Below are 26036 nucleotides of genomic sequence, written 5' to 3' on the forward strand. Positions count from 1 at the left end.
ACTATTTCTCTTACGGCCTGCATGAACACGCCGCGAATGGTAGATACCTGTTCATCGGAGAAGGCAATTGTAGAGTAGCTGAAGTTTACTTGGACATCTCCGTCGTCGACGAACAGATTAATCGCAATATCGTACTGTATCAAGGTGGTCAGTATTCTACTACGTCAAACACCCTTTGGAGCCACTGGGTTACATACCTCGCTTGGGTCTTCGGTCGCCGTATCTTGAAGGCGGATGGTTGACGTGACGCTATCTGCCGGTCCCGACCTGCTGGTCTGTACAGATATTGCCGTGTTAAACAGAGGTGATGTGGAAGCGGGTAGAGAATGTAGGATCTCGGCTAGCGGGAGGTGCTGATGCTCGAGGTTTCGAAGATAGTCTGCCTGGGTTTCCTGCATGATGCTTAATATGGATCTGTCATGAGAGAGGCAGATGCGGCTGATTAGCATGTTGATGAAAGGCCCTGCGATAGCAGCAACATTGTCTATGGGAGCATCGCGCCCTGATGTCAAATACCCGAAGCAAGGTGTCTCATGGCCAGTGTAAAAATGCAGAACCAGGGCCCAGGCGACTTGGAAAATATTCGATGCTGTCAACACGTGGCGCTTGCAAAGATCTCGCAAGCAGGAGTTGAGTTCATTGCCAAGATGCATAGCTGGTAATCGTTTTACACTGTCGCTTTCCTGATGGTTGACGTTCATGTGCGGAAGCATACACGGGCTAACGCCAACAAGGTATTGCTGCCAGTGTGTCCGTGAGGTATCAGGGGCGAGCGATCGAAGATGCGCAATGTAGTCGCTGTATGGTGGAGTAGAACACAAAGGGAGTGCATCGTCGTACGCCAACTGCAGTTCGTCTTGGATAAGGCGCATGGACATTCCATCTGTGATTGCATGATTGATCAAAAGCTCGCAGATGACTCGGCCTGATGGTGTAGCATAAAGAACCAGTACATAGGGCAGCCTGTCCTGTGGTTTCCGCAGTCGCTTATGCTTTATTAGTGAAGATTCAAGATCCACGTCCGCTAGGGTGATGATGTGGATTTCTGGAGTCACTGACTTGAGGACTACCTGGTCCAGATATGCATCTGGAAGCGCACTCTCGATAAACACCGTCCTGAGGATTGGATGGCGGTCTACGAGCTTATTCCAGGCATCCTTGAATCTTTGTAGACATATTGGAGAGGATGAGCGAACCTGCCATCGCTTTCGCGTCCAATATCGACTTTCGTTCTTGGCTTGACTGAGTAGAATTCCTTGCTGGATAGGCGAGCATGGATAGATATCCTCCACCTGATCCAGCATTATTCCATGCGAAGGCAGTGTATGGTTGATGAGGGTATCCAATTCATCATAGCTGCTTAGCGGTAGCAAGGGAAAATCTGAAAGGGTTCGTGCTTGCGTACTTCGAACCAACGTCGAAGCGGCCTCTTCCAGTACGGACTTGCATGCAATGATCCAGTCGGCGATAGCTTCTTGGTTCCTTATAAATCGGTTATATGAGAATTTGAAATGCAAACCGCCTTGCATCACCAAAGCCGACACATCAATCAGTGAGAAGCGGTGAACATTATCTGCAATATTAGATAGCGCGCCAGCAGGTGCGTCTGCTAGACGGAAAAGCCCCTTTGGTCGTTCGAGTTGTTGATAGAGGCCCAGATAATTAAACATGATTTCTGGAACATCATATCGCCGTCTGTTGTCTTCGCTGCTGAGATACATCGCCGTAAAAGACGCCCAGCCATTCATAGGGACCCGCCGACGGCTATCCTTTACTCGACGGATGGTGTCTTTGAAGCCATCCGCTATATTGGGCGTTACGAGCACGGACCACAATGTAGTAAACCAGCCAACTGTTCTCGACGGATCCAATGCTAAGTTCCACGGTTCTCGACCGTGCCCTTCCGTGAAAATAGGGGGAGGTCGTCGGTCTTGGAATACTTGGGCAAAACTGTAGACCAGAGCGGCATGGAAGATCTCCACAGGCTGGGTTTGATATGTAGTATTGGCGGGACCCAACAGAACTTGGGTAATGTCAGGAGATATAGTGAAGCTCTCTTCCAGCACTGTGCCGTATATATTATTCGTCATGTCAACGCCCCAGTAATCATGCGCGTGGGATGATATATCCAAAGGTGGCAAGATGTGTGAAGAGAGATGCTTCCGGGCATAACGCACTTGTCCTTCGCACCAAGCCTGGAAGGGGAGGGGTGTGGCGCTAGATATGCCCCCTGTGGTAAGATGCTCTTCGAGATCCTCTAGTAGAACCCGCCATGACACGAGGTCGATGGCAAGATGATGTACAACTACGAATAAATATTGTCCATCCTCCTCTGTCGTGAATAGATCGGCCGCCATAAGAGGGCCCTCACGAATATTCAAGGACTTCTGACTTTCATTTATCGCATGTATTGAATCTTTCATGGTCAGCATTTGATGCGATCGATACCTGTAACCGCTGCCCCCGGCGGTAGCGTTTATGCGTTGAGTCCAGGCACCTTGAGGTCCTTTGGAAAACTGAGCCCGAAGCATTGAATGATGCACCAGGAGGGATTCAAGTGCTTGGGCCACATCCAGTGAGCTCACCTGCCGGGTCAGCTGCAATAGCATGCTTTGGTTGAAATGATCATGGCCATTTGGCTCATATTCAAAGAACCTCAGCTGGATCGGTGACAGGGAAAAATCAGTCTCGGGCACCTCATTGTGATGTTGGACCGCAACATCGGCGGTCACCACTGATGCTAGCCTTGCGATGGTCCTGCAATGAAATACCTGTGGCACTGTCATGCTGATGCCAGCCATCCTGCATTTTGCACACAGTTGCATTGCAGTAATTGAGTCTCCTCCGAAACCAAAGAAACTATCGTTTCTACCAATGAGACTTGGCTCAACATTTAAGACCTCTGCCCACATGGCATTAAGCTGCCACTCCCGTTCCGACACAGGGGGCTCCGAGTTCTGTGATGGGCGCAAGCCAGCAAGTTCGGCGATGGTTAGAGAAGACCCTATCTCGCGCAGTTTCCGGCGGTCTGTTTTGCCCGTTGCCGTCATCGGTATCTCATGCACGGGGATATATGCAGTCGGTATCATATATTCAGGCAATAGATCCATGATCTTATCACCGAGGCCCTCCAACAAATTGCTGAGAGTTACATCTTCTGCCAAGCTGAGAAATACCGCCAAGATAGCGTGATCACTTTCTCGAGGAGCAAAAACGTCCGCTATCACCGCCCCCCGAAACTGCTTGGGAAGACTTTGGCGTACATGATATTCAATATCATCCAGTTCCACACGCTGTCCGCGGATTTTGACTTGTGAATCCTTGCGGCCAACGAATGTTAACGAGCCATCGTGATTATATCGGACGAGATCACCTGTACGGTACAAACGGCCCTGGCGCCCTGGAAATACGGTAGGTATACCTCTTGCGAGCCATGGGGGGGTTTTAACAAAGCTCTCTAATGTCTTCTTGGAATCACCAAGGTATCCCTGCGCAACAAGAGGGCCCTCTAACCATAGCTCGCCCACAGCACCAATCGGAGCAAGGCGATTGTTGCCGGAGACGTCTATGACCCAAGTATTCAGCCCCCATCCTCGCCCAATATTTCCAGGTTTAGTGGTACCATTCGCCAACCGGGTAACGGTAGCAACCACTGTACATTCCGCGGGGCCGTAGGCATTACGGAGGTCAACGCGATCTGATTTCCACCTAGCAACATCAGTTGGGTTATGTGCCTCGCCACCAAGAACAAGCGTACGCAGGGTTGGGACTGATTCTGGATCTATCAATCTTGCTACACTAGGTGTGAGCAGGGCAAAATCAACCCTCATCCGGTCTATGCAAGCACCGACATTGGTCTTTCTCTCATGCTCTGCTGGGATACATAGACATGCACCAGCGACTGTTGAATGTATGAAGTTCAGCCAAGCCGCATCGAATGCGTAGGATGAGAAGTCTAGCACTCGAGTGGCAGAAGCGTATCCCAATACATCTTGCTGATACCGAAGAGCAGTACTAAAGTTTCCGTGGCTAACCATCACTCCCTTGGGAGTTCCAGTGCTTCCAGAGGTAAACACAATATACAGTATGCTCGACGGGTCGACCGGAGGGAGGCTGGGGTTTGTTGACGAGCTTGTGAGCTTGTGCATGTTGCTATTGAGTGAGCACTTCATTGAATAAATGCTTTGGTGATCAACCACAATAACTGCCCCACCATTGAAACCGTTCGCCAGCTCATAGCTTGCCACTGAAGATAAAATAACCACGGGTTTGACTTGACTGACTATTGACTGCAGTCGCTGCTTGGGCAGGTCAACATCCAATGCTACTGCCCCGGCACCTGCTTTCATGACCGCTAACATAGCAACCGGAGTCCACATCGACTTTTCAAAACAAAGCGCTATGATTGATCCGACACAGGAATGATGAGCGAGTAGGTAATCAGCCAGACATGTAGATAAGTCATCTAGCTCTTTAAATGTTAGCTCCCCATCCCAGGCACATATAGCTAGTGCGTCTGGACTTTTTCGGGCACGAGCAACAATCATTTCATGAACGGGTGTCTCATAGGCGGCCGGCTGCAACGAGTTCCATGACCAAATAGTATGCAAGTCCTCGGGCCCTGTAATCCCAAGAGCTGAAACTTGAAGCTCATTACTCTGATCCGCACAAAGCAATCGCAAGATATGGTGTAGTTGCTTCAACATTCTGCTCATAGTATTTGTGTCTATCACCTGAGAGTCGAAGCTGACTTCAATGTGAGCACCTTCTGAATTCATTTGGCACTCCACAAGGACTGCGTAGCTGTTGAACGATGATATTCCTTCACCCTCTCTTCCAACAACTTGCCAGATGGATTCTTCCCGAACTTTTTGGTTCGAAGGCGGAGGCTGCACCACGATAAGGGTCTGAAATTGGCACCCTCTATTTGTGTTTGCGCTGATCCGTCGAATGCGTTGCAGGCCGGTCTGTTCGAATGGAATCATATCGAGCGCCTGTCTCTGTACCTGGTGAAGGAGCTCATGAACTGTGATGTGCGGATCAACGCCTATCCTTACTGGCACGGTAGCAATAGTTGGACCCGCAACATTCTCAATACCTGCAACCGGTGCCTGTCGCCCGGTCACCGTGGCGCCAAACAGTACATCTGGTGTTGTAGTGTAGCAGGATAGCAGAATTCCCCACGCAGTTCGCATCATTGTTGATGCAGTGATGTCATCTTTGCGGCGCCATGTGAGATCATTGATTTCATGTTGTAGTGAGGTATTCGCTTGTGGTTCATAGCTTGTCGATGGCAATGCCGGAAAAGAGAACATGTCTGATTTTGAAAGATAGTCATTCCAAAAGCGTTCTTCGGCATCGTTTCTTTTTATTGAATACTGTAAGAACTTTTGGAATGGTTCGAGGCAGGGGCGGTTGTCCTTCTCCCTGTAGATATTATGGACTTGATTGAGGATTAATTCCATTGTCCAACCATCATACACCGCATGGTGCATCGTCCACACAATGTACACTGCTCTAGTGCTTTTGTTCTCAATGGCATTGTCGCCTGACTGATTACTTTCTTCAACGAATGCAACGCGAGCCAGAGGTGTTCCAAATGTCATAGTATTTCGGCGGTCGTTTTCGATATATGATTCAAGAGTACATCCGACTAGGGACTTTAATGCATTCTCTTCTGATATGACGACCTGTAATATATCATGTCCTTCAACATCAATGATTCGCGTTCTCAGGATTGGGGTCATTTGGATTGTTTGCTGCCAAGCTTGTTTTAGTCGATCTAGCGACACCTTGGCACGATCTATCTGGAGTATCGCATGGTTGATATAGTGGCCAGGTCTCTTTTGTGACAGTGCCAGAATACCTTGCTGTAGTGGAGTACAGGGGAAGACATCTTCAACCTGCCTGGGCTTCACGTTACAAAGTAAAGCCGCACGGGCGCGCCAGGTGTCGATATTTGGACAGCCCTCCTCGGGAACACCTAGATGAAGAAGGGAGAATGGCGCAACGGGCTTCTCGCTTGACTCAACGGCCTTGACAAGCAGTGCCATATCGCGCAGACGAGGCGATTTAAAAACCTGTTCAACTGTTAATGATAAGCTCTGATCCCGAGCAGCGCCAACCAGCCTCATGGCCCCAACTGAGTCGCCTCCAACTTGTAGAAAGCTATCTTCACTCGCAATTTCACGGGTGGATATATTTAAGACCCGACCCCACAGTTGAGCGAGACGGAGCTCCATGTCAGTTGTTGGTGCATGGCGATCCTGGTGTTGTGGCTGGAATTTGCGAATATCATCCAACGTAAGCCTTTCGCTCATCTCCTGAATCCTGCGTCTGTCAATCTTCCCTGTTGCCGTCAATGGCATAGCGTTCAATGGTATATAAACCCGTGGAATCATATAGGATGGAAGCTCGTTGGCTAAGCCATCATTCAAGCGATTTGTCAAGCTTTGTATGTAGGTATTAGGCTCGCTATGGGTCTTATCACCCGTCAAAAAGGCTACCACGAAAGCGGCACTGTTGCCTTGTGGCTTTGTCACTCCTGCTGCTATAGAGCCTTGAAATTCTGACGCAACAAGAATAGATCTAACATGGTGCTCAATGTCGCCAAGTTCAACCCTCTGGCCGCGAATCTTTACTTGGGCATCCTTGCGGCCGATGAACATCAGTGATCCATCTGAATTATACCGGACAAGGTCTCCGGTGCGGTAAAGAATACCTCTTCGTCCCATTTTCAGTAGCCAAGGTGGATTCTCAATATAGTTGGTCATGGTGCTTTCCCCATCACCTAGGTACCCTTGACCCACAAGAGGGCCTTCGATCAACAGCTCTCCGGCACAGCCAATCGGCAATAGATGATTGGGGTTCAAGGGGTCAGCTATCCATGTTGTACAGCCGATGCCCCTGCCGATGCAAGGTGCCTCGGTATTGTTAATCCTCTGGATTGTGTTGGTCGAAGTTGCTTCCGCGGGGCCATAAGTGTTGATGAGAGAAACATGCCCATACCACTTGTCAACATCGTCCTTTCCTATTGGCTCTCCACCCAGTACGAGAGTACGCAGTGCAGGAACTTCGGAAGGTAGTAGTAAACGGGCCATTGTTGGAGTGAGATGCGCATGGTTCACTCCGAGCTGGCACATCGACTGTGCTGTATTATTTCGACGGTCTGTCTCATGTGGAACACAGAGACAGCCTCCCGCTGCTAATGTGCGCAAGCAAACCGTGCGGGACACATCAAAGGCGTAAGACGCAAAGTCAAATGCACGCGTGTCGGTATTATATTGAAGAGCACTTAACTGGTGAAAAAGCCCACTACTGAAGTTGGCATGGCTTACCATTGCGCCCTTGGGGCTTCCAGTAGAGCCAGACGTGAATACCAAATACAGAGTGCTTGAAGGGTCTACTATTGGTAGATCCAGCTTCGGGCTCTTCACCCCCAGCGTCTTGATGCCGTCATAATCCACAGTGATCACTTGGCTACCTTTCACATCACCCAAGAGGGTCAGTGCCAGGGTAGCGCTTACTTTTGACGAAAGAATGAGACGAGGCTTGACCTGGTCTGCAATTGCCTGAAGTCGCTGTTTTGGGAGGGTCGTGTCTAAAGCCACGGATGCAGCACCAGCTTTCATGACCGCGAGCATAGCAACTGGGGTCCACATAGATTTCTCGAAGCATAGAGGAATGATGGATCCCGGGTTGATCATGGGTATGATGCTCTGAGCCAGGGAGGTAGACAATTTGTCCAGTTCCTCGTAGGTCAGGCTTCCATCCCAAGAAAGGATGGCCATTTTGGCTGGATGCTTCCTCGCTTGATCGATGATCCAGTCATGCACACAGACTGTATGTGGCTCGGGAACAGTCCTGTTCCAGCGACGTATATCGTCGAGGTCGGTGGTACTGATTGTTGTCATGTCTTTGACTAAGGTGGAATCTAGCGGGTGATTGCAAATCGACTCTATGACATGCTCCAGTTGTGTTACCATCCTCTGCACAAAGCATTCATCTATCACATGTGTGTCAAAGCTGACGGTCAGTTCGGCACCGTTTGACTTGAGTTCACAATCAACTAGGATCGAGTAGTTGTTGAAATCATTCAGACCAGGAGCACTTGTGTCATGCGCGGACTTCTCAATACTCCACAAATCACCCACATGAGGAGGCTGTTCATCTCGGGCAACTGGTTGAATGACCAGCAGCGTTTGAAACTCGCTTACCTTCGCGACATCTGACTTAGTTCGACGGATTTTTAGTAGACCGGTTTGCTCAAATGGAATCATCGCCGCTGCATCTGCCTGTATCTGTAACAGGAGCCCCCTTATGTCTTTCATCCAGTCAATATTCACATGGATCGGCACTGTAGCAATTGTAGGTCCTGCTATCCGTTCAATATCAACCACTGGTGCTTGCCGCCCGCTGACAATAGCACCGAAACATACACCAGATGTATTAGTGTACTGAGACTGTAAGATGGCCCAAGCAGCTCGAATCACTGTCGCACTCGTGATATTATCGCTTTCAGGCCACTTGATGTTGGTTAGGTTGTGTGATACTATGGCGTTGGCCTGTGGGCGATATGATGGGCTGGGTAACGAAGGGAACGATGCTATATCGGCACCGGAAAGATATCGCTGCCAGAATTCATCCTGTGAATCCTCTGTCTGAAGCGTGTATTGCAAAAATCGTTGAAATTGACCGAGGGGAAGAGTGTCCTTGGTATGATATACCTTGTGGACTTGGTCTAGGATCAGTTGCATTGACCATCCATCATACAATGCATGGTGTATTGTCCACACAATGGATCCTTCTCCACTTTGTTCATCTTTCACAACTACAAAGCGGACCAGGGGTGTTCCGAGACCAATGTGCGTCTGAGTATCTTGCTTCAGGTACACTGAAAGGTCATAAGCAGTCCTCCATGTAACTTCCTCTGATATGATAGCCTGCACCAGACCGAGCCCAGGAGTATCAACGATTCGGGTCCTCAAGATTGGTGTTTCTTGTATGACTTTGTTCCAGGCTCCTATCAGCTGTGCAAGGTTGGTCCCTTGGGATAGCTTCATTGTGAGTTGATTGACGTAGTTTCCGGGCTGCTTCGCGGACAGGGCAAGCAATCCTTCTTGCAGTGGAGTGCAGGGAAATACGTCTTGAATTTTGTCGACTGGCACATTGCACCGTTGGGCGACATCTTCGCACATTTGGCTGACGTGTACGTCACTCGATAATAAAGAGAAACAAGGGATCGGCTGCCTGGTTTCGTGTGATATTCCAGTAGCGAGGGCCATCTCACAGAGTCGGGGCGATTGGAACACCTTTTCAACATTCAAAGACAGTCCTTGATTTCGGGCTGCCGCAACCAGCCGCATAGCACCGACCGAATCACCTCCAATCTGGAGGAAGCTATCTTGGCCGTTGATGCGGGACGGACTGATTCGTAGCACTTGAGCCCACAGCTCTCGCAGTTGAAGCTCCATACTATTCAAGGTTGGGCTTCCCTCGGTGTCAACGCCTTCTGTATGGGTGGGGACCGCCCATGCAAGCTCCTCTCTCGTAAGCAAGCCACCAAGTTCGCGAAGCTTTCGACGGTCGGTTTTACCTGTTGCGGTAGTGGGTATCGCTTCTACGACTATCAAGGATGCAGGTACCATGTGCAGTGGCAGTTGCGTTAATAATCCTTCCCTCAATACCCCTGAATGTCGGTGCAATGCAGGATAGGTACCATGACCTGATACACCATCCTCTTTTCCAGCAGTAAGGAAGACCACCAAGACTGGAGCGTCACCGATACCCGTCTGGAGTATCTCCGCCACGACTCCATCTGGTTCCTGGAATTGGTCGTGAAGGATTTGCCGAACATGATGCTCCACATCCCCGAGTTCAACACGTTGTCCATGAATCTTCACCTGGTCATCCCTACGTCCCATGAACTTGAGTGAGCCATCTTCTTGATATTGAACAAGATCACCTGTTCGGTAGAGAAGACCTTTACGTCCAGGTACAGTAGGGCTACCTTGTTTCAACCATGATGGTGCCTCCACGAAATGTGACACTGTTTTGGCTGGGTCGTTAAGATATCCTTGACCAACCAACGGCCCCTCAATCAATAGCTCACCTGTACAGCCAACAGGAAGAAGATGATGGTGATTCGAAGGGCTAACTACCCACGTGTGGCAACCAAAGCCTCTACCAATGTTTCCACTCCCTTGTGGGATATCGTTTACTCTGTTGACTGTGTTGATCACGGTGCACTCTGCAGGCCCATATGCATTAACTAGGTCCACATGAGGCTGCCACTTCGTAACGTCTTCATCAGTCATCTTCTCACCAATGAGAACTAGCACAAACCCATGGCCGACGGTAGCTGGATCCAGGAGACGAGCAACAGTTGGGGTCAGGAGGGCCCAGTTGGCTCTCATCATGGCAAGAGCCCCATGGATATCATTGCGAGTTTGGGCCGTGCTCGGCGTGCAGATGCACCCTCCAGCGACAAGTGTATGGAGTATACTTGACCAGCACACATCGAAAGCGTAGGACGCAAAATCGAAAACTCTAGACGTTGAGGAAAGCCCCAGCACCTGGAGCTGATACCATATGCCGCTACTAAAATTGGTATGGCTGATCATCGCCCCTTTAGGGGTCCCGGTACTTCCCGACGTGAACACCACATAAAGTGTGTTAGAGGGATCGACATTAGGTAGCTTAGGTCCAGGAGGCTGGTTGATTTGGTCAAGAGCATCAACACAAATAGTCAGACCGGCAACCAGGTCACTCGCGACCTTATATTGCGATGTGGAGGATAATATAACACTGGCACCCACCCGACCTTTCTCGAGCTGGTTTATTACCGATAATAACCTCTGTCTCGGCAGTGTAACATCTAGCATTACCGAGGCAGCTCCTGTTTTCATTACTCCCAACACCGCGACAGGGGTCCATAAGCTCTTTTCGAAGCAGAGGGGTACAATTGACCCCGGGCCGATTCCATGTGCCAGAAGGCGATAGGCGAGAGATGTAGAAAGCTCATCAAGCTGAGAGTAAGTTAAGTCACCATCCCAGGCACACACAGCTGGAGCATCTGGTTGTTGGCGTACACATTCCGAGAATAGATCGTGAACACATATGCTGTTGGGAGAAAGGATTTCTTTATTCCATCCCCATACTCTTGACAGGTCCTGATTTCCGATTGCAATAAGATTATCAGGTTTCGATTTAGGTAGTTGTATAATCTCTTCAACGAACTTTTGGAATGAACCTATCAGGCTAATGGCTTGTGTTTCTGTCATGATAGCCGGGTCGTACTGCAATGATATGGCCATATCTCGGGTGTTCTCTGTGACTGTGATAGAAATATCGAACTGGACCAATGTGTTAATCTTGTGCAGATTGTCAATGGAGATATCATAGGAGCGGTGCTCACCTCCATAGGATCATCATATTCTATAATGTCAACAGATATTGCGGAGCCCTCTATCTCATTCGACGTCACGTTTCGTTGCACTTGGAGCACTGTGTTAAACAGCTGTTTCCCCGTCATGCCTAAGGAGTTCAGCACACTAGCCAATGGGTAATGCTGATGATCCAGTCCTTCCAGGTAATTGTCTTGGGTGTCCTTCAATATTTCAAGGACCGTCACGCTGTCATTTAGGTCAAATCGGCTGACGAGCATATTGATGAAAGGGCCCACAATATCCTCGACATGAGCAATGGGTGCATCTCGTCCAGAGACGATATAGCCAAAGCAAACAGCTTCATCATTCAGGTAGTACCTCAGTACGAGTGCCCATGCTAGTTGGAAGATATTCGAAGGTGTGACCCCATGTCGCTCGCAAAAGGTGTGAATGTTCGCTTGTAGTTCCTGGGCAACCCGCGTCACTGGAAGCTCTACATGAGTCCTGTCTGTGGGGGTGTCACTACGCAAGCTCGGGAAAATAGAGGGCTTAACACCTTCTAGGTATTTCTTCCAAAAGGCTCTCGCTGGGTCCACCGGGAAGCCTTGAACGACTTCGATGTATCCACGGTAGGAGACGTCGTTGGTTGGTAGGCTTAACCCGCTATATGTTAAACAAAGATCACGTCTCAAGATTTCCATAGATGCTGCATCGATAATCGCATGGTTGATATTCAGTTCCGCAGTCACGTCGCCCGAACTTCTCGAGACTAATGACAGTGAATGGAGCGGCCTGACCTTCCAGTTCGGTTGAGGTGTCTTTGAGGCGGCGATGTGTGTTCCATTCTCTTGACAGTCACAGTTAACTTCGGGCTCCAGCTTCCTGAGCACAATTTGGTCGCGGTAGGACTCTGGGGACACTCCATCTGTGAAAACTGTTCTAAGAATGGGGTGTCTTTTAACCACCTCCTTCCATGCTAGTTGTAGTCTAGTAACGCTGATTGGCGATGAAGATCGTATGCGCCACACTACTTGAGTATTGTACCAGCCGGAATTCTTAGCTTGACTGAGAAGGATCCCCTGTTGCACGGGAGAACATGGATATATATCTTCAACCTCTCCATAGGAGATCCCTAGCTCTGGAAGAACATCTTCATTCAACTTTTTGAGTGTTTCATCCGTCAGAGACAGGAGTGGAAAGTCGCACATAGTATAGCTCGGCTTTAGACGGACCAACTCGTGCCCTGCCAACTCGAGCGACTCCTTGCATTGAGCGATCCACCTTTCCACCCCATCTCGCTGCTTCATATTTCCATTGTAAAGGAACTGGAATGTTAGGCACCCATCGACAACTAATGCAGTTACATCAACGATTGCGGACATATGAGTTGTTCCCGAGAAGTCTGAAATCGTGTCGTGGGGCTTGTCTGTATTACGAAACAAAGAATTGGGTCTCTCGAGCTGCTGGTAGAGGCCTTCAAAGTTGAAAAGGATTTCTGGCAAGCCATGGCCCCTGAACATGTCTTTTCCAGACTCATTAAGGTAACGTGAGGCAAAATATGCCCAGCCGTTCATTGGCACCCGCCGTCGAGCATCTTTTGTGCGACGTACAACCTCGGTTATACTATGTCGGTTGTTCCACTCAACGTGCGCCGGCCAGATGGTAGTGAACCAGCCAACAGTCCTAGAAAGGTCAATTGTGTCGTCAAATGCTTCTCGACCATGACCCTCGCTGAATACAGTCGGGGGAGGTCTGTCGCGGAATGTCATCGCGAATGAATGCAGTAATACTGCGTGCAGGATCTCAACCGGTCGTGTTTGAAAGGCATGATTGGCTTCGCCCAAGAGGAGATGCGTGACGCTCTTGCAGGTCAAAAAGCTCTTCCGGACTGCATGCGCATGTGTATTTTCCTTTCGCTCGAGACCCCACCAGTCATATGAAGGGATTGTTACAGGAAATGGTAGACTCTTTTCCGGTAGCAGATGTTGCATGCTATATGTTTCTTGCATTTTGCACCATGCCTGGAATGAGAGGGATGAATGCTCCCTTGTTGTGTTTTCGGTTGTCAATAGCTCCTCCAGCTCTTCTATCAGGATTCTCCAGGAAACTAGATCCACAACCAGATGATGTGCCACAAGAAATAGAAACTGGCTATCGACTGTCTGGATCAGATCAAATGATATCAGTGGGCCTTTCTCAATATCAAGCCTTTTTTGTGCTGAGTTGAGCACATCTTTCACCTGGTTTGGCTCTTCTATTCGAGTTACATGATAGTGGTAGCATTGAGCAGCTTCTGTCTGAATAGACTGCATCCAACTCCCATCTCCCGCCCGATTGAATCTAGCTCTTAAGATTGGATGCCATGATACCAGCTGCTGGAGTGATTTGCCCAGGCGCGCCGGATCGATTGTTTGCGTCACTCGAAGAAAGAAGCTTTGATTAAAATGATTGTTTCCGTCCGGATGATGCTCGAAGAAGTACTGCTGAGCCGGAGAAAGGGCAAAGCGGGCATTGTTGGTTTCCACTATGGGCTTAGTGACCAAGCTGGGTAAGGGAGATGCAGCAGTTGCGAGATCTTGAAGTGATTTGTGGCGAAAGATTTGTGGGATAGTGATCGAGAAACCAGCAGCTCGACACTTCGCTGAAAGTTGGATGGCAGAGATAGAATCCCCCCCATGGCTGAAGAAAGTATCGTCAAGACCAATACTGGACGAATTGATATTGAGTACTTGCGCCCATAATTCCTGTAAACGCTTTTCCATCTCAGTTACTGGCGCTCGCTTCCCTTCCCACTTTGGATGAAGCTGCACCAGTTCTTCTACTTTCATAGCATTGGCCATCTCCCGAAGTTGTCGTCGATCCGTCTTGCCGGTCGCTGTCATGGGCATCTCTGCCACTGGGACATAGGCACTCGGTACCATATACATGGGAAGGTCCTCGACCAACTTGTCGTGTAGGGCCGACGTGAGGTCCTGGACCATCCTCCGTCTTTCATGATATGATTCCATGAATGCCCTACTCACGCTAAGAAATACCACTAAAAAGGTCTTATCACTGCCACATGGGGTGGCCAGGATAGCTACAGCCGGTCCTTGGAGCTGTTGTGACAAGCCAGACTGCACATGGTATTCAATGTCTCCCAGTTCAACCCGTTGTCCACGAATCTTGACTTGTGAGTCTTTGCGACCAACAAACACGAGTGAACCATCTTTTTCATATCGGACTAGGTCGCCTGTCCTATATAAACGACCCCGACGTCCCGTCACCAGTCCACATCCTTGCGTCAGCCAGGGTGGGTTGTGCACGAAGCTAGCGTCAGTCCTCCCCGGATCATTAAGATACCCTTTTCCCACCAGTGGGCCTTCAAGCCACAATTCACCAACTGATCCGATCGATGCAAGACAGTCCCCTTGAAGGCTCACTACCCAGGTATTGAGACCTAATCCGTAGCCAATGTTTCCCGATTGGCCTGTACTGTCCCCAATTCTTGCTGCCGTTGCCACGATGGTGCACTCAGCTGGACCGTAAGCATTTCGAAGATCCACCTGGGAGGCCCAAGTCATTATATCCACTTCAGCCATCGCTTCACCCCCGAGAACAAGGGTTCGCAGCGCTGGGACCGCGGCAGGATTAATCACTCTAGCGATACTTGGGGTAAGTAGGGCGAAGTCAACTCTCATATCCTGCATACATGTTGTAATATTCTCCCTTCTATCTGTCTCCGACGGAATGCATAAGCAAGCGCCAGAGACAGTGGCGTGCAGAAAGTTTAGCCAGGCGGCGTCGAAGGCATACGATGCAAAGTCAAACACCCGACGAGCGTTGGCGTATCCCAAAGCTCTTTGGTGTCGGAGACCACTGCAAATGTTTCTATGGCTAATCATCACACCCTTGGGAGTCCCTGTGCTCCCAGATGTGAAGACGACATACAGCGTGCTCGAAGGGTCGACATTGGGAAGGCATACGCCGGCAGTGTCCATTGCATCGAGAGCAGGACAGTCAACTGTCAGAACCGGACTCGCGGCAAGGTTACCTGCAAGGCTGCACTGTGCCTTGGAGGATAGGATGACATTTGGCTGTATTTGCTGGGTGATTGACTGCAGACGCGGCTTTGGAAGGGTTACATCCAGGGCCACAGAGGCCGCTCCGGTCTTCATCACGGCTAACATGGCAACGGGCGTCCACATAGACTTCTCGAAACATAGCGGTATGATAGAGCCTTCCCCAATGCCCAATTTCTGGACGAGGTGGCATGCGAGGCGGCGAGATAGTCTGTCCAGTTCCTGGTAGGTCAAACTGCCGTCCCAGGCACAGACTGCTGCAGCATTTGGCTGGTCTTGGACACGCTGGGCAATTAATTCATGCACAGTGGACTCTGCACATGTAGGCACCTTGGCATTCCACATCCATTGGTTTTCCACGCCATCGTTGTGATTCCAAGCTTTCACTGTTTCTCCAATGCTTCCCATTTTTATGACTTTGTCGATTTTCGTTGAAGGATTAGGTCATCTATTATAAGTCTAGTTAGCAGTCTCTTGGGTTCTTTGTCATCACCTTTATGAACAATGAGTAATGCCAAAGGACTAGGTCTGATCAAGCCCTTGGACCGGAAGGATTCATAAATTGTTTCCTTCTAGCTGTGTATCGTAATATGAGAGAAGTCTCATCTGAATGAATGTGCCAGCAGTGATAATGTTCTACCTCAACGTGGGATATGGACGCCCTTAAACTTTGTCAAATTTGAATTTGATCAGGATCATATTTATGAAAATCGAATTCAAGTTCTCGTATCTTTGTATACTTTGCACCGACGATCACCTACGGCCCCACAGAAAAAAGAAAAAGAAAAGAAAAGAAAAGAGAGTAAAAGAAAAGAACAAAGAAGGCAGGCTATGATGCCCCTGATCAGCTACTTTTGACCCAAAAGGTTTCTTCACAAATGAAGACATAATATTTTACGGAAGATCCAGCGTAAATGATAACTCTCATGGTGTATAGTACTTCAATAGTGTCTCCTCTTACATCAGTGTCCTACTCCGATCCTCCTATGACCTGGCCAGATCAAGCCTCAGCTTTTCTGTGAAGTCTGGAGCTTTGACTTCGCTAGTTTCTGCAGAACCATATCGTGGGGCGGAAGATATGAGCTCCACTTAGCACCTACGGACCTGGAAACCTGTCTGTGTCATTGGCAGCCAACCTCAGTCCGTCGGGCACTAGACGAAGCCTATTTTTCTGCTTCATTTCCCTTTGTGGGTGCCGATCACCAGGGACAGCCAAGTAAATTACAAGCTACATATCTACGGTAAAACCCATTTGAGTTGCTTATGACGGGGATTCCCTCTGGAGAAATCTTTATATGAACTAGGCGTGACAGCAATTTTGAAGTTTGTACGTCATTTACTAATATTGAACCTCTACTGATTTTGCTGTATACTACAGGGTATCTTAATACCACGAAGGAAGGATAAAGCACGTAATTATATATTTTTTATACAAAATATATAAGGGAGTTTAGACAGAGGATTCGACGGACTTATAAAGGCTTCCTATCTGGTGGGATTCTCTACATCGGGGTTGCTTTGACCGTATATAGTATGTGTGGGGCCTTGCCAATCTCGCACATAACCTGGCAACAAACAATCATTAGGGATAAGAACTATTAGTTAACTAGCCCACCTCGTTAATCAATGTCGATCTCAACAAAGTTTCAGTTCCAATTTTCGACATGAACTACTCCGTATAGCCGCATGAAAGAGTGTCCTAGTGTGATAAGCCATAGGCTGGTAATTTTTTTTTTTTTCTTTTTTTCCTATATTTTTCAACTTAAGTCACATAGTTAGTCAAAACTGACCCATGCTAGCCTGCTAGTTACGCGTATGTATAGGTCACAAGATCCAGGAAGGGTCGATCAATTTGGCCAGCCAAGGTCAGAACGGGATGGGAGTTGGTTTGCACATCCTAACAGAGATTGCATAAGCCTCCATCGTGAAGAGTATATAGCATGATTGAGAAGGGGGTGTGTTGAACCGGGCTAGAAGTGATACAAAGCAATAGCTCCTACAGTGTTCTTTTCTCCTTTCTTCCCTTTTCCAGTGAAACCTGCAAAGGCACATTCTCGAGGCTTTAGGGATTAGCATTATGTGTGGAATTGGGGCATTTCTGGATTTCCACAATCACTCTCAACCAGTGAGCCATCAACAGCTTGAGTCTGAAATTGATAATGGGCTCGACTTCATAAAACACAGAGGGCCAGATGCTCGAGGAAAATGGGTCAATGCAGACGGCCGTGTGGGTAAGTAGACCGGCCGTTGTTCAACTGAGTTAGTATCGTCCCTGACCAAAGATCGCAGGGCTCGGCCACATTCGTCTGTCTATAGTTGATCCAAGCCCCAGCGGAAATCAGCCTTTTCATGATTCTCGGGGTGACATTCATGCGGTCGTCAACGGCGAGCTGTATGATCATGAACGCTATCGGGAGCAACTAGCATCAGAGTTTGACTTCAAGGGAAATAGTGACTGTGAAATTGTCATCGCCTTGTATAAGCACTATGGCGCGTCCTTTTTATCGCACCTGAGGGGCGAGTTTGCCTTGGTCCTCTGGGATGCGAAGAGAGAGTTGTTCTTTGCTGCACGCGATCGGTATGGTATCAAGTCACTTTATTACACCCTCGTCAACAATCGCCTTTTAGTCGCAACTGAGATGAAATCGTTCTTGGCCTTTGGATGGAAGCCTGAATGGTGTATTCGGAGTTTACGGTCGCTTTCGTGGCAACATGGATCAAACACCTTTTTCAAAGGCGTATATAATGTGGGTGACCTCAGCCCTGTGCACGACATTTAGCTTATGATGATTTCTATCTGACACGGAGCACCAGATTCGACCGGGTCACTACCTCCTCAGTCAGAGCTTCGGTCCATTGGAGCAAACCGAATACTGGGACTGTGAGTTCCCCGACAAGGTGAGTAGAGATACATGGACGAACAGTGGCATAGTACTCACACCGGTCAGAGAGCCTTGGAACCGCGTTCGGAAGAGGAAATAATTCTGGGACTTCGGAAGCATCTTCTGGAGGCTGTGAAGCTCCGTCTACGGGCTGATGTGCCGGCCGGTGTTTACCTGAGTGGCGGGTTAGACTCCACCGCCGTGGCTGGGATGGTCTCCCACTTGATGAAGAACGGAGAACGCCTTGGGAATAACCCCGATGGGTTGAAGTCGCAGCTGCATTGCTTTACAGTGCAGTTTGACCGGGATAGTGGGTATGATGAGTCTGGTGTGTTCTCGATTAGACCTCGCTATCTAGAAAGTTTCCCGGATACTGATACTACAAACAGATGTCGCCGAACGTACCGCTACTTGGCTTGGCGCCAATTGTCATCTCGTGCCCGTCGATGAAGCTGTCCTTGCCGCAGGGTTTGAGGATACCATTTGGTTCAGCGAATCACCACTGCCGGATCTATGTGGCGTGGGGAAACTGGCGCTGGCGGAGGCAGTACATAAAGAAGGCATCAAGGTCGTGCTTACAGGTCAGTATTGAGCCTCCGCATCGTGTGATAGTTCAAGAGTTAACGCTGCGCGTCATACAGGTGAGGGTGCCGATGAGCATTTCGGAGGTTACTCGTACTTGAGACTGGATGCCCTGGCTGAGCCAGATCCGTCCTGGCCAGCCGCGCAATTCCCTGAGTCAGAAAGGCTTCAAATGCATGAGAAGCTTTATCGCCAAGTTGACTCCTCTGGTTCTGTCGGACGGGTCGAGTCGGCCGAGCGCATGCTCAACGGCTCATTCTATGGTCAAGAAATGGCGTATTTCAACTTTCTACCCTTCGCATCCTGGACAGATCTCTACGCCTCTGTCCCTCCACACACTGCCCTTGCTGAAAGTTTCAGCGGTAGTACTCGCGACCGGATGATGAATAAATGGCATCTCCTGCACACATCAGAGTATATTTCGATCAAGACCTTCCTGTCAACCTTTATCCTTCGCAACGCGGGCGATAACGTGGACATGGTTCACCAGGTGGAGAGTAGACCTCCATTTCTGGATCATCGCGTTACCGAGTATGCCAACCAGATTCCTCCCAGTTTAAAGATGTCTGTCGACCCAGTCTCGAAGACGTTTCGCGACAAACACATTCTTCGTGAAGCAGTGAAGCCTTTCATTCCCGATGAGATATACTCTAGACCCAAAAGGTCCTACGCCGCACCAGTCCGCTATCCAAAGGATGGACCACTATGTCAGCTCTTCAACCAATTAGTGACTGAGGAGAATGTCAAGAAGCTTGGGTTTGTGGATTGGGGAAAAGCCAAAGGCAACCTACACAGAGCATTTGAAGGTTCTGATGACATGGCGTTTAGATTTACCCTTACCCTCGCTCAATTTGTGGTTCTGATGCAGAGATTTGGAGTAGCGACTTGCTGCCCGAGCCCAAATGCTCTTTCCTAATAATTACAAGAAATGGTTCGACACATAGTTAATGAACAAGTGACCTGAGACTAATAGAAATTATTTACTATAATCTACCCTCCGAAGCCTCTATCGGCTTGCCTGTGTTTTCTTATGTAGACTCTGAATCCGCTGCGCCAGGGCCAGCGACTCTTTCTCCAGCCAGGGCATAGCATGATGGTAATCAACCTCGAACAAGAAGGCCCTGGATGGGTCGAAGTACGTATTGTATTGGTCGCGCCCAAGGGCCAGGAACTTGTCTCTTAATCCATGCATATGCAATGTCGGTATTCGGATAACTCGTTGATCATTTGTCGTTGTCCCTGCACTCACTGTTGTCAGCATGCAGATATACGGAATCCATGATGGGAAACCGGGGGGGAAGGAAGGCAAGAGAGCAGAGGAGGGGGGTATTTTTTTTACCATAGTCAAAGTGGGCGGCCATCGGCGGTCCCCCACCCATACACAGCACGCCAAACCGCAGCTGAATAGAAGGCACTGCTGGCCGTAGACCGAGCTTCTCTCGACGTTGCTGGTCCAAGAGCAGTCCACTCGCTATCCGAGTTCCCTCGCTAAATCCCATCACGCCCACCCACTCCCCTCCCTGTCCGGCCCGTCGCTCTTCCATCATAGTCCACACCCATTCCAGACTATCCTGTTCAGTCCAATTGTGCCCATTGCTTTCACCTTTGGAAAACCAAGATTTATATGGTTCAAATCCACCGAATGCTGGGAGAATACCAGGGCCAGCGATACTGTCAAAGGGACCTTCAAAGAACTCGAACTGGAATTCATGCGCAAGAAGCGCAGTGAGGAACGAGCACTGAATCTCATATATCGCTGCAGAAGATCCACCACCGTGGAAGCAGGCGATTCGAGGGAGACTCTTATTCATTTTGCACTCGCGGCTAACCGGCCCACCTATTCCTGAGAAAGTCGTAATTAATTGAGGCTTGTGCAGTCAATATATGGAATGGAGAAGCTGCAGGCTCAGCTTCGAGGATGGCGTGGCCTAAGTACTTTTTTCATTCCGACAGAACCCTCTAGGTAGCCGGGGTGATTCCTCTCCTTTTCATTTTTCTTTTAGTTCTTTTCTTTTCTTTTTTTTTTTTTAATTTATTAGTGGTTAATTTATCTTTATTTTATTTATTTTATTTATTTACTCTTATGGCGCGCCGAGCCAGGGCTACAACCAATTGATTCTTATGGGTAAAAAAAGGTTAAAACTTGGAAAGGAACTACTGAACTATTGAATTGATATGTGGACCCAACTGAGCTTTGTCGATCATTGATCCTTTAGTACGAACTTATCACGTTCCTTATCTATGTTCCCATACGTCCACTGCAGCCGAAAATGATTTGACTGGTCGTATTGTGTCCATCGTAGCCCATGTAGTCGCCACTATGATTCTGCAGACAGTATCGTAGACGATCCCGCAGGCTTCAAGCAAGGTCGCCTTTTACGATCGCCGGAGTTATAATTTTGGCATGGAATATCTGCATATTCGACTACCTAAAAATGTCCGGGCACCTGAGGCGTCTCTGTGGCGTAATTTATCGGGCTTTTTCTGGTTGATACAGCTCCGTAGCTTTAGCGTAAGAAGAGATGACCATTCACAAGCTCCAAACCTGCTGGCTGGCTGTCGATGGTGTTTTTCCATTCCTTTACCCAGACTCTTAGCAGTTTCTTCGGTAACAGACCGAGCTGAAGCCCGGGCACTGCCCGTATGTTTTAGTCGGGCTTAACGGCTCACAGGAGCAGCGGAATGAAAAGGGAAGCTTTCCATAGGAGAGGCAACGCTCTTCCCCTTTATAGGAGTTATGGTGATGCTTTTTTGTCCCATGCCAACGCGACCACTGAACCCTTCTCCCAGGCAGGCGACACCGATCAATCTCAACAATACCATGACAGCCAATGGAGGGGTTGTTTTGCCCAAACATATCCCATCGACCAGAAACCCACCTATCTCGGTCGTTGGCTCCCATTTAAGTAGCTGATAGGCCCCGTATACTTGGTGTGGCTTCAACTGTCGTTTAAACCCCTTGACACTGAAGGGTTCTGAGGTGGGAAGGAGGGGCCGGGGCCACCTGGCTTTCTGCGCCCTAATGAGCAACAGCTTTTGTCCATCGTTGCAATTTCTCGATCCTGATTCAGGAACACGGATACGAGCCATAATATGGCTGTCCGTATTAAGTTCAACACGATTTCCCATGTCGAAAGGATTGACAGTATGCTAACAAATCCAACGAGTAAATCGTTCAGGCGCGCCCTCGGTGGCGGCCAGTCTCCGTTAATGCTCGGGTCATACTCTTTCGTGGCCATAGGCCATATTGCCGTAGTTGCTTGATGTATTGAACCAGACGCTGCCGGCCTGCCATCCGTGGACTCCTCACACAACTTGATCTTATTTCTCTTGCGTCCGGGTAACCAGTAGAACTCCATCTTGAGTTCCGTTTCTGTTGTTTGAATTGTTCGGAATGCAAAGCGTGCTTTGCCCCGTCACAGAGTCGTTCCCCTCTCTTTTCAGAAAATCCATGAAGGGATTCTATTTCCCTACTCATTAGACTTTCTAAAATCATAAACGTACAGCAGCAACCGCTGCGTAGGGATTCATTTGCGAGCGGTCTGACTTATCATCATCGTCGTCAGATCCTGTCATTCCACATGTTCTCCGCAAATCTAGACGAGATTTGCCGTAAGCCCTATGCTGGAGGCTAGTATCCTTAGACTAGCAAAGTAATATACTCATCTTCGCATTATCGGTCCAAAAATTGAAACCTGAAGGCATAACTGTGGGGGAAAGTTCGATCGTAGGGTTGAACGAGATCGTTACGCTTTTCCGTTCTATTTCTCTGGCCTCTGAAAGGCCGAAAGACAACGGCCGACCTAACTATGAATGTCATTTTTGTATAATGCTGATCCAGTTAATTCATATCCCTTAGAGGGAATATATGATTCTCTCTTCACGCCATAGTTAGCAGTTAGAGGGAAATAGTTGTGGAGAATGTTTAACCATAAGTTGTCCACCCTACCCTGGAGCCCGCTTCGAAGAAGTGTTGAAGACGTTTAAACGCCGATGCTTCGGAGGAGAAAAAGCACCTTTGCTCGGACTGCTATCCGATGGCGTCCAGAGGATGGAATTCATGTCGAGACTTGCTAGATGGCTGACCCAGGCTTCAATTGCGACATCCTCATTAGAAGGAGCGGTCAGCCTTTCCTGGGCATTTACTAAGTAGAAGCGAACTCGGAGAGCCAGAGTGAATCTTGGACAGCCAAAAGCATTGCTCAATACCGTCGAACCGGTGCAGAATTATCAGACCTAACCTGGTCTTGAGACACAGTGTTGTCTCTGCAAATGGGGAAAGCTCATAGTCAAAAGCACACTACCGAGCTGCCCGTGGGCATCCAGTCAAAGGCGGATGTAGATGTAGTAGAATGATCACGATACTTATGGCAGGGCTGTGCACAAACACAAGTAATCTCTGTGGCTTGGCGTTCGTAGAAAGCTAACAGCTGTCCTGAGAGTAGGAGACTTCGATCATTCCTTGAAACTGCTATGGACTATCACGATGTCGCTTTACCACAATCGACCCGGTTGTGACTAAGATGAATATGAAACAGTCTGTCTTTTAAGGTATCGATAAGTGCATGAGTAGCACTAGCACTGTCAATGGTGACCATACTAGTGGTATGAAAAATGTTTGTGTTCCGTGTGCGGAGTCAATTTATGTATGCCCTTGTAATCGGATGGAACATTTCATGTGTGAGTTATCACCTCTCAGATCCATCCAGGTAGGTCCTTTTCGCAGTTATGAAAATCACATCCACGCGGTCTTGAGCTCGCCCATGGACTTCAATGCCCCAAGCTGCCTATGTCGGCAATGTCTGGCGTCTTCTCTCGGATGTACTTATAGTGTACTCCAGATTCGTTTCAAAGCCAACTCGTTAGATCTGACGCTTATGCTCCGGAATCCGCTTAACGAAACAAGCTTTAGTTGACCTTGTATAGAGTCCACTTCTTCGCAGGGACCATCAGACCAGGGACGCGGAGAGTTAAACAGGGCTATCCCTCACCCACTGAGCCATATGAAGGGGGTTTACCGCAGTGTGGCGTACATTGGCTAGAAGCATCATGTATAGAAAGCACTCGCGCAAGGTAACCCGATCTTCGTAGTTCCCATTTAGGGCTTCCTCCCACGCAGTGCTACCTTTGATGGGGTCGCTGTACTGAAGTACCCATCTGCCATTGGATACGATTTGGAGGGAAAAGACTGTTTCACTGACATAATCCAGATACACACCCTTTTCTCTACGCGAAGGGTTCATCGGAAGAACAAGAATATGTATAACCGCTCGACATCCATCAGGAGGGTACTGCCTTCTATGTATGGTGTGAGGGGTGTCGCCTTTGGGAGCTGGGAGCAAAAGATTATCTAGCATGGTACGACCGGTCCCCATGGCGTCTTATCGGGGTCGAGACCATCCACGACCTCCTCCCTTGGGAGTCGTTGAAAACCTTTGCGAGTCCAGTCGATTGCCTTATTGTCAGCTTCAAGGTCACAGGCATCTGTCATATCAGGGATGATCGCCTGATACCGAAAGTTGGGGTAGGGATTATGATAACCACGCGAAAGTGGGGGGTTTACACTTCGCTTCGCATATTTAGCTAGTGGAGGGGACTAATAGCCTGGTAAACATCACGCTGTTTTATGATGGCATTGCAGAAGTGTAACTTTGGTAATTGGGTGTGGATAATATGTTGTCCAAAAGAATCTCGAGACGATTGTATCTTCCCATGTTGCGATGCCGCTCTTATAGGTGTCTAGGGCTTAACACAGCAAAACCTACTAGGCGTGGGATTTGCTGTGGGAGCGGCAGATCAACGATAATCATATGCACCAGCATCACGTTGACCAGGATATCTTGCAGAAGCAGGTATGAATGGCAGTCATATAGACTTTATAGACCAGTTCGAAAGTGCTGCGTGATGCGCATTGGCCTACCCCATTCGACGGTTTCAGCAATTACGATTGCGGTAACTGAGTTGTTGCTCGACATAGACTAACCCCCTCTGAATGAGTTTTTATCACTGTCACCGTTCAATGTCAGGTCACTGTATCTCAGCATTCCTGCTTCAACCTTGTTATGCCAGCCCCGTTGGGTGGAGAGTTATACCGCAGCGGTCAAATATTCCGCCGGACATACAGTGCGTACAGCCCACACGAGCTTCGACACCACAGACTTGAAGTAGGAGCATACTGGGGTCCTAGGGTATGTTCTGCATAGCCACATCGATTTCTTTGCTTGGTGTCCCCCGATAAATGCGTAATAGCCCTTGTAAACGGCTATCTAACGTGTGTTGTTCATCTCGATAATCACTGGTCTGGTCGCCCAGCGGGCACGGCAATGAGCTGTCTCCACACCATAACGCTTTCGATAGCGATTTATGATGGTCCAATAGATCTCACTATGCATGTCTTCGTGACATTTCCGTTCGCTTCAAAGTCGTAGGGCCACTTGTATATCCTCTCTCTCGGGACCAATTCGACCCAGGAAAGGCAACCCATAGCTCATTAATGCCTGTGTTGGCATCGGAATACCATCCATCGTTTCACCTATTAGCAGACATTATCCGGTCTAGGATATGCTCTACCACATATGCTGTCCAACACGTAAAGTTTAGAATCGCGTGCTGAGATAACGGTAGTGTTCTTACTTCGATTGCTTGTCTTGTTTCATCTGCTACGTATGTGGGTAGGCTGTCGACTTCTAAGTTTTGGCTTAACATCGAATCACCTGGTGACTTATTGATTAGCCAGGGATGAAATCTTAGGAAAGTCTTCGCCAAGGAAAGCATGGTAGTCTTTCCACACAGGGTGCCAGTTTTTGCCTTGACTCGCAGTGAGAATTCGTGCGCCACGGGGCAAGCGAGTAATACGTACGTTCCCGTTTACGTCGAAGTCATATAGATAGTCCTCTGTTTGATTACGGACTGGTAAACATATGATAGCTGTGATACACCTCGCATCAGTTCACGTAGTATAGCGTGGTGGACATATCGCCTCCGAAAGATAAAACTCGGCATTGTCTGCTTTGCCAGTGGCAGATTCATAAATTGAATCGGTTCACTGAGTGTAGGATATCTGTCGAGTGGGTACTCTAAGCTCCCAACCTCAAGGTTTCTTCCTTGAAGTGCCTCGCCGGGAT

The 26036-nt window shown here is 48.7% G+C and overlaps 5 protein-coding genes across 5 annotated transcripts; 2 read left to right on the forward strand and 3 right to left on the reverse strand.

Annotated features, from left to right (window-relative positions):
- Positions 1–164: 164 nt before the first annotated feature.
- Positions 165–15856, reverse strand: AO090103000355 (uncharacterized protein; the record flags this gene model as incomplete). Its single annotated transcript, XM_023233318.1, has 2 exons — positions 165–11354; positions 11417–15856. 2 exons carry the CDS (start codon positions 15854–15856, stop codon positions 165–167), a joined length of 15630 nt encoding a protein of 5209 aa, XP_023093926.1.
- A 1669-nt stretch (positions 15857–17525) lies between these two features.
- On the forward strand, positions 17526–18086 carry AO090103000354 (uncharacterized protein; the record flags this gene model as incomplete). Its single annotated transcript, XM_023233319.1, has 3 exons — positions 17526–17679; positions 17738–18026; positions 18077–18086. 3 exons carry the CDS (start codon positions 17526–17528, stop codon positions 18084–18086), a joined length of 453 nt encoding a protein of 150 aa, XP_023093925.1.
- A 74-nt stretch (positions 18087–18160) lies between these two features.
- AO090103000353 (asparagine synthetase B family protein) lies at positions 18161–19828 on the forward strand (the record flags this gene model as incomplete). The annotated part of the gene is made up of 5 exons (XM_023233322.1): positions 18161–18195; positions 18263–18346; positions 18381–18658; positions 18720–18911; positions 18972–19828. The coding sequence occupies 5 exons, from the start codon at positions 18161–18163 to the stop codon at positions 19826–19828; spliced, it is 1446 nt and encodes a 481-aa protein (XP_023093924.1).
- Positions 19829–19918: 90 nt separating this feature from the next.
- Positions 19919–20723, reverse strand: AO090103000352 (uncharacterized protein; the record flags this gene model as incomplete). Its single annotated transcript, XM_001826870.1, has 2 exons — positions 19919–20160; positions 20252–20723. 2 exons carry the CDS (start codon positions 20721–20723, stop codon positions 19919–19921), a joined length of 714 nt encoding a protein of 237 aa, XP_001826922.1.
- Positions 20724–21570: 847 nt separating this feature from the next.
- AO090103000351 (uncharacterized protein) lies at positions 21571–22002 on the reverse strand (the record flags this gene model as incomplete). Its single annotated transcript, XM_023233323.1, has 1 exon — positions 21571–22002. The coding sequence occupies one exon, from the start codon at positions 22000–22002 to the stop codon at positions 21571–21573; it is 432 nt and encodes a 143-aa protein (XP_023093923.1).
- Positions 22003–26036: the final 4034 nt, after the last annotated feature.

This window comes from Aspergillus oryzae, chromosome 8, assembly GCF_000184455.2.
Source record: "Aspergillus oryzae RIB40 DNA, chromosome 8".
Lineage (NCBI taxonomy): Eukaryota > Fungi > Ascomycota > Eurotiomycetes > Eurotiales > Aspergillaceae > Aspergillus > Aspergillus oryzae.